General features: G+C 37.3%; 1 protein-coding gene across 1 annotated transcript; it reads right to left on the bottom strand.

Annotated features, from left to right (window-relative positions):
* Positions 1–1362: 1362 nt before the first annotated feature.
* Positions 1363–7201, bottom strand: tmem275a (transmembrane protein 275a). Its single transcript, XM_055202558.2, has 2 exons — positions 6680–7201; positions 1363–4152 (listed from the first exon to the last, which is right to left on the bottom strand). The coding sequence occupies exon 2, from the start codon at positions 4040–4042 to the stop codon at positions 3383–3385; it is 660 nt and encodes a 219-aa protein (XP_055058533.1). The 5' UTR covers positions 4043–4152; positions 6680–7201; the 3' UTR covers positions 1363–3382.
* Between the last annotated feature and the right edge of the window lie 787 nt (positions 7202–7988).

Genomic DNA, 7988 nt, shown 5'->3' with positions numbered 1-7988 from the left:
TCATTCAAACATTTTCTATTTGTGTATTCAGGATTCAGATTTGTCAAACCTATAGGGAAGTAAAATGCAGTATAGTATAATCCCTGAAAATTGATATAGTTTAATATGTTGATAAGTAATAATATATTACTATAATATATTTAATGAACTGTACTTTTGAAGAACTTCAGTTTAACTGTTAAATCTATTCTAAATATCATTTTCATGAGACATAATCTTTACTTTTCTTAATGTAGAAGATAATAAAATGCCTTACTACTGAGTAGAATTAAACTGATTTAAACTGAAAGAATCCAGTCAAGACCAAACATTATGTAATTTCAGATGAATGCTTAATAAATGTGTGGTTCACGCCATCTAGTGACAAAAACACGTCACTACCAGAAAAAATGCTGGAGAGGTTAAACCTAAAGGAGCTGAGCTGATGCACATAGATAATCTATAGTGTATCATTAGTATCCCACTAACTAGTTTATAATTATATAAAGTTGTGAGAACAGTACATTTATTTTATTTTTTTATTATTAGTTACCCTTCAAGACCTGCAATATTATAAACGCCTGTTGGGAGCGCTGTAATCCCATTACTCCACAGAATACAGCAGTAATAACACTTCTACTTTATTTTATGTCACTTTCATTTATTTAGACTTGATTTATCCAATGTTTTAGCATTATTACAAATGTTTGCGTTATTTAATGGGCAATGTATTTTGAGATTTTACATTATACTGTTTAAGTCTTACCAATTTTATTTTGTGACTGAAAAGTAGTCAGTTTTAATCTTAATATATTATAAGGCTTTAGTTTGCAGTTATGTGGCTCTTTGCAGAAAGAGAGACCCCTGTATACCCCTTTGTATAAAAAAAGAATGGTGGCTTCCTAAAATAGCATGCACTATAATCCATTACAAAATGCATATACATGATGAGATTGTTTACCCAAAAGCAGAATTTTTATTTACTTTCCCTAATAATATTTTAAATCCATTGACTTTAATCCATGAATTTTAATTATTTTATGATATAATTATTTTAGGATAATAAGGCAGTTATCTATAAGTTTATATTTTTGTTTACTCAATATTATTTTGAATTTATACCACGGGCCTGTTGAATGCTTTATTCTGATTGGCTGTGAAATATTCTATGGGTGTTGATTATTTTTCTGTAAACTGCACACCTTTGTCAAATGTCTTAAAAATAGACACCAGAGCAATGTTTTTGTTAACCGTGGTATAAGCAGAATAATTGACTCTGTGTGCATTATTTTCTCATAATTCAACGGCCCATCGTCAATTATTCCATAATTAAAAAAATTTTAATCTATTGACAAAAATAGTGTCTGATCCTTATTGTCATAGTAACAATAATGATGTTTTTATTAAACCTTATCATCATGAATTTCATTCCTCCTCTGTCCATTTAAAAACACTTAAATACGCATAGAGAACAAAAATAAATAAACAGTACAACATCTTTATAAGTACAATACAACATGACCAAATGTTCTCACTGGACATTTTTGTAGCCCTCACAGGTTTGATCCTGAGATCACAGTCATTAAGGCAGTATTCAATTCAGATGTAGATGCCAAATAGCAGCATACAAACATAAATGGATATAATCAGTCAATTAGCATTATGTAAAAATAACTGTAATGTTTATGGTAAGAACATAGGGTTTCCAGGGTCAGTTGTCCAAAATCTTCATACAGTACATGGAAAGCTCTCTTGAATGGGTAACAAACAATCACATCTTTTTTTCCGTGGCAACAGAGCATTGTTTGTAAGCATGCAGTTCATGTTGCGTATTGTCCAAACACTGACCCATATGGCCATTAGGTATAATAAATATACAACACTGCATTACACAGATAAAGGTACAAAGAAAGAAATTACAACAGTGACAGAATGATAAAAGAAAACACTAAATACAGAATTACATCATTAAACTATATCATATCAAGCCCTTACTGCTAGTTCTTAGATGATGAAAATGATAACAGAAGTGATTTTCTCAAAATAATTTAAAATTATTTGTTTTTGTTGCAATAGTATAATGTAATTGGATGATGTCCTACTTTTGTAGGGGCTGCTGCTGTAAGCTGACCTATCTGATAGAATCAACATTAGGAAAATAGTTTCACTGTTTGTCCCGAACCATCTGCATGAGTCAGTGATGGAGGGCATGTTTGAGAACAATACTGGCTCTTGCTTTAAAAGGGTAAAGGACATTCAAAGACAGAAAGAAAAAGAGAGTTTGGCTAAGAATATTGAACCGTAATCTACGATATTATCACAAGAATACGACATGCAGACAACAAAACAGAGATATTGGGGTGAAACGTCCATTGAAAATTATACTGGTTTACATGGCAGCATTATAAAACAAACCACAGTGTAAAATAAAGATTAAAGGCTTGCAGGTTCTTTAGAGATAAATGGTCTGTTAGCTCATTAATGTCGCAACTCTCAACAAATCATTGGCAGACGCTTTCATCCAAAGCAACATTTTATCAGTTTATCTGTTCCCTGGGAGTTGAACCCACAACATTATGCATTGCTCAACCAGTTAAGCTACAGGAACAATAAACAAATGTGCAGCCCACAAACTCAGATATGCTTATATGCTCATATGCGCATTAGTTAAAAAAAGTGTTTTTGCCACACAGTGCGAGGCAAATCATAACATAATGCGTTATTTTCATGTGGAAATTGAATTGGCTTTATTCTGTGCTTCATTGAAGTCAAACAACTATGGCACTGCTTAGCAACCTCATCTGCGAGAGTCATGTGAAAAAAATTGAAATTGGCAGAGCTTTTACACAGTGTCACGGTTTATTTGAGCTTTCAAAAATAAAACAAAATCCAAAGCGTTGGCCATGAAAAGTCAAAAAACAGACGATTGCAGCTAAACGTATTTTAGCATTGAAACGATAAACAAGACGTATATATACAACATCTAGCCAATAAATGTTTTTGGACTAAAACACATTAATGCTCAGTGTAATTGAGATTTCTTAGGCTCATCTCCAAAGCCATTTTTACACAACAGCTGATTCTGTCTCTTTGGAGAGCAGTAACTGTGAATGCTCTGAGTAACAGTGGCACTGTATGAATATGTGGAGCACGCCACAGTGATTCACTCTTCAAATCTGTCCCTCTTTCAGTGCGTAAGCACAAGACAACCTCTTCATACTCTTATCTCAAACCGCAGTCAATACTAAGATACATTTGCCATGGCCTTCACAAAAGCCAACCCATTTCAATGTTATTGCACCCCATGGCAATCTGAGATAATCAAATGAACTCTTCTCATCAGAAAACATATTTACATAATGTAATACCAGCTCTTCTCCAGAGAGCAACTTAAACTGGCAATTTAAGTGCCAGTAGAGTCCGATGGTAAGGTCAGTCGGACAGCCCCTCCACCTCCTGTAGAAGCAGAGAAGGCTGCCGAAGTTGAGTTGGGTCCATTGGCCTCCATAGTGAACAGCTTGCAGGATCTTGGAGGAACATACTCGGGGGCAGGAACCGTTGCATTGGCGGCAGTGGCCGGAGCCTCTCTCTCTGGGCTGGAGGCACGAGAGGAGCAGGGGGAGTTAGTGGGGCTCAGCTGCACAGCTGTAGTGTCTTGCATCGTGTGCTCGCTGGTTTCGATCTCAAATGCTGCACCTCCACCCAACCCCCCTCCGCCTCTGCCCATAAACCCCAAACCGCCACCTCCCTTGGCCCGACGAGAGCTCTGAGGAGGAGGCAATCGACTGCAGATACAACACGCCCCGAAGAAGGAGAACGCCACCACCAGAAGTATAGGTCCGATGATAATTGGAGGATTGCTTGAGGGCACGAGTGTGCTAAAAGCGAAGGCGCCCACTAAGGTGATGTTGATGCCTGCCAACATAATGCACAATCCACATGCACAGCAGAGGGCCGGAGAAGGCAGACCCTGCGGACGGGACTTCCTCTTTTTGCGACTCTGGGTGTCCTTTTTGGGCACCGACGTGCCAGAACTCTGCTCACTGCAAACCATATTGACCATGGCGTGGTCTCGCGACTCCACTTACACCTGCTGTGTCCTTATCAGCAAACTGAAGAAGACAAGCATTGCGTCTTCATGAGTGCTCGCTTCACACTCAACAGGAAAGTTACCTGCAGTGAAGAATTAAAATGATAGAATTTAAAAATCCACTGAAGTTGGTTAGAAACATGCAGCTTTGTTGAAATAAAAGTTCAGAATATAATGTCATAAACATTTTTGATTTGTATTGGCAGAGGTGAGAGAATGCTTTTATCTCATGTGGATTTTGGTCAATGTTTTGGAGCACAGTAGTTAACCCTGGAGAACCCACGGGGTCAAATTTGGCCAATGTTAATTTCTGCTACCCAAAATCTTCTTGGGTTCTCCAGGGTTAATACATATACAGGGCTAACATATTCATACTAAAAGGTCTAACATTTTAAATGTAGACTTTAAAGGGGTAGTTTTGCAAAAATTTAAATCAAGGCTTTGAACCGGTTTACGTAACGAAAACGAAAACCAGAAACTTTTGCACAATTGCACATGTGGTTGAATGTGTCCGGTCCAACTCCAATCAAACGTGATTATCCCTATGCCCTTCAAAGATCAGACCTTTTGATGTATAAACTTGAGAGAGAGTTGCGCTACTGTGTCTCATACTGTAGTCCATTACAATACATTTGTTGAATAAAAACATAATTTTCACTTTATGTGGAGCGACATGGCAGAAATTTTCCATGTCTTAAGTCATGTATAATGCTGAAACAAATGTAGGCATGTCAGAATTACAGTTATGCCGCTTATATAATGTAGCCATTTTTAATGTTTGATGACAAGATAGAGACGTAAGGAAAATTATGTAGACTAATAATGTTATCTTTAATGTCTTAATGATCAGCCTACTTATTTGTATGTCCCACAGTTGACATGGAACGTAATTAACCGGTTTGGGAACTTTATTTTTTGTTCTAACCGGTTCAGGAACATAAATTTTAGGGTTGAACCGGAAACATTAAAATACTGTTTCTGTTCGGAACGAACCAATTGGGGAAAAAAAATCTGGTTCAAAGCCCTGATTAAAATGACCCCCTGATTTACTCACACTCAAGCCATCGGAGATACATATGTCCATTATATTTCAGACAAACACAATTTGAGTTATTTTAGAAAATGTCCATGGCTTATCTAAGCTTTAAACAGGGACCACGACTTTCAAGCCCAAAAAAGTACATCCATCCCAGAAGTAATCCACACTCAGCAGGGAGTTAATAAAGGCCTTCTGAGGGTAATCGATGCGAGAGAGTAGCGTAGCATATGATGCGTGAGATCCGGTGAGAATAGACTCTCACGAGAACCGTGCGTTGTGAGTTGCTTATGCTACAGATAGGATTACCTCAATGTCCTCTTGTCTTATTTATATCGAATCCTATGCAATTTTCTTTAAAATATTTGGTTTAGGCTTCTTATTTGTGACTGACATTTTATTTTTGTGTCTCCTCTGTGCCTCCCCAGTCGTCACTACGCATCGTACGCTACGTCCTATGCTAATACTCACTGGTGAATGTGCATTAGCTGCCACCGGAGGCTATTCATTACAGTTTATAAAGTTTTAAATATGGATATTTCTCATAAAATTACATTGATAATGATTACCCTCAGAAGGGGTTATTAACCCCCTGGAGCCGTGTGGATTACTTCAGCGAAAGATGGATGCACTTTTTTGGGCTTAAAAAGTCATGGACCCTGTTTTCCACCATTATAAAGCTTGGAGGAGCAAGGACATTTTCTAAAATAACTAAAAATAACTAAAAAAATAAAAAGTTTTGTCGAAAAGATGATGGACATATGTATCTTTGATGGTTTCAGGGTGAGTAAATCATGGGGTAATTTTCATTATTCACCAAACTATCAATGGCTTATTACCTACTAAACAAGCATGACAGAGAATGGATGAGTTTTCAACCATTTGCCCTTATTTGCTAACTCCAGTGAAGCTTTCTATTTCAGCCCATAATGAACAAAACTTAAAAAATAATGGTTCCTAAAATGTTCTTCTCAGTCTGTATGGTACCTTTAACAACCACGGCACATTTTTGTTGCATAAAACGTTCTTTGTGGTGGAAAAAATAAGAAACAGCTCCTTTTGGGAACCAAAAACTCTTATTTTACGTGCAGAATTGACGTGTTAAAACTATTTTGGGTCTTCCAAAGAACCTTTTAAGTCAAAGGCTCCTAACTGAACTATTTTTTACTTATCTTTAGTCTGTAGAACCTTGTTACATTACAAAACACCTTTTGTGCAACATAAAGGTTCTGTGGAAGTTAATGGTTCTTTATGAAACTGTACAGCCTGACAAAGAACATTTTAGGAACCTTAAAATTGCTGCGAAGAACCCATTCACATCACTGAAAAGCAATGACTGCAGAAACTTAGAAAGCAAATCTTTTACCACCAAATCTTCGGAAAAACATGATGGTATTATTGTACAGCTGCTTTCACCTCTACCAAATATAAATTTGGTAAATGAGCATTAAAAACACACAAGATTGACATGATTTTGTGAGCTATGATGATTAAGTCAGTCTACCTAATGAAGGTGTAATAGACATGCAGTGATTTATAAAGATCGTCAGCGGGTCTTTCTAAGCGAGTCTTACCGTTTAGTCGACCGCTTAGAAATGACACCGGGTTGATGATGAAGATCTCCCGTTACGTATAAAAAGCGTCGTGTCCGTTAAACATGAAGCTCCATGTTAATAAACGCCACACAATGAGAAGGTACGGCGTCTTTTACACAGGTTCCGTCATCGTCCACCGTTGCACGAGTCATCGCTTTACTTCGCGTTTTGGCAAAACACTCCTGTCACTCAATTTAGGTCGTCAGTAGTGGTCCACGCAAATCCCGAGAAAGAAATGTAGTCCAAGAGAAATTGAAACGAAGAAAGATAATGAGCTTTCGTCGTAGTGATATTAGATGAGTAGGCGTGGCGCGTCACTGTCTCTTGGTGTTGAAAACGCGCGCGCGTTCGCTGTAACAGGTTGCACGGAAGCCTGTATCGTGTAGATAAGTACTGAAGGTGCAGTTAAACACAGTGTTCATGATCTGGATGGGAATTGGGTTGTCTGTTAATGTGGGCATGGGTTCAGCAATTGTGTACTGTAGGGAGGAGGGGCTCTCATTATAACTGCTGTGTCTGTGGAGTGTGTGGACAGCTCCTAGTGCTGAAGGCTACTATCTGATAAGGGCCAAACCAGCACTCTACGTGGATATTAACAGTATAAACCTTTACTGTTACCATGGTAACCACAATTTCCGCCACACCACAGTAGTTTGATACAATGATGATAACTTGGCATCATTGACTACCACTGCCACCTTGACTACCCCACATTACATTATTAGGATTTTACAGCAGTTGCAGGAAATGTAATGGATATAACTATTTGCTATGTTGGTGGAAACCATGGCAAGTGTCTAGCCTTGCAAGAAACAAAATTTCCACTTACATACCACAGTTGCCAGTGAGTGTCATCTATTAGAGTTTTTAATGTTTTACTCATTCTGCTTTATTTCTGTAAATAGTAAGTATCCACTGTTTTGGAAGTAAAAAAGTATCTTAAATTAACAATTATTCATTTAGCAGATACTTCAATTTAAATTTGAGAATAATATTGTTAATTCCAGCAACTCATACAAAGAAGTCAGTATCACTGGAAGTGCAAAATACCACAGCTAAATTGTTTGAAGTGTAATAGAATTTTTTTTAAAGGGACATTCCACTTTTTTTGAAAATATGGTCATTTTCCAGCTCCCCTAGAGTTAAACATTTGATTCTTACCGTTTTGGAATCCATTCAGCTGATCTCCGGGTCTGGCGCTAGCACTTTTAGCATAGCTTAGCACAATTCATTGAATCTGATTAGACCATTAGCATCGCACAAAAAAATAACCAAATAGTTTTGATAT

This window comes from Misgurnus anguillicaudatus, chromosome 2 (genome assembly GCF_027580225.2).
Source record: "Misgurnus anguillicaudatus chromosome 2, ASM2758022v2, whole genome shotgun sequence".
In the NCBI taxonomy this organism is placed as follows: Eukaryota; Metazoa; Chordata; class Actinopteri; order Cypriniformes; family Cobitidae; genus Misgurnus; species Misgurnus anguillicaudatus.
The sequence above is the reverse complement of the archived record's forward strand: the minus strand, read 5'-3'. Positions and strand labels throughout refer to the sequence as shown.

Bases quoted from the DNA above. Each gene is read 5' to 3' on its own strand.
- tmem275a (XM_055202558.2), bottom strand. From the start codon at position 4,042: ATGGTCAATATGGTTTGCAGTGAGCAGAGTTCTGGCACGTCGGTGCCC.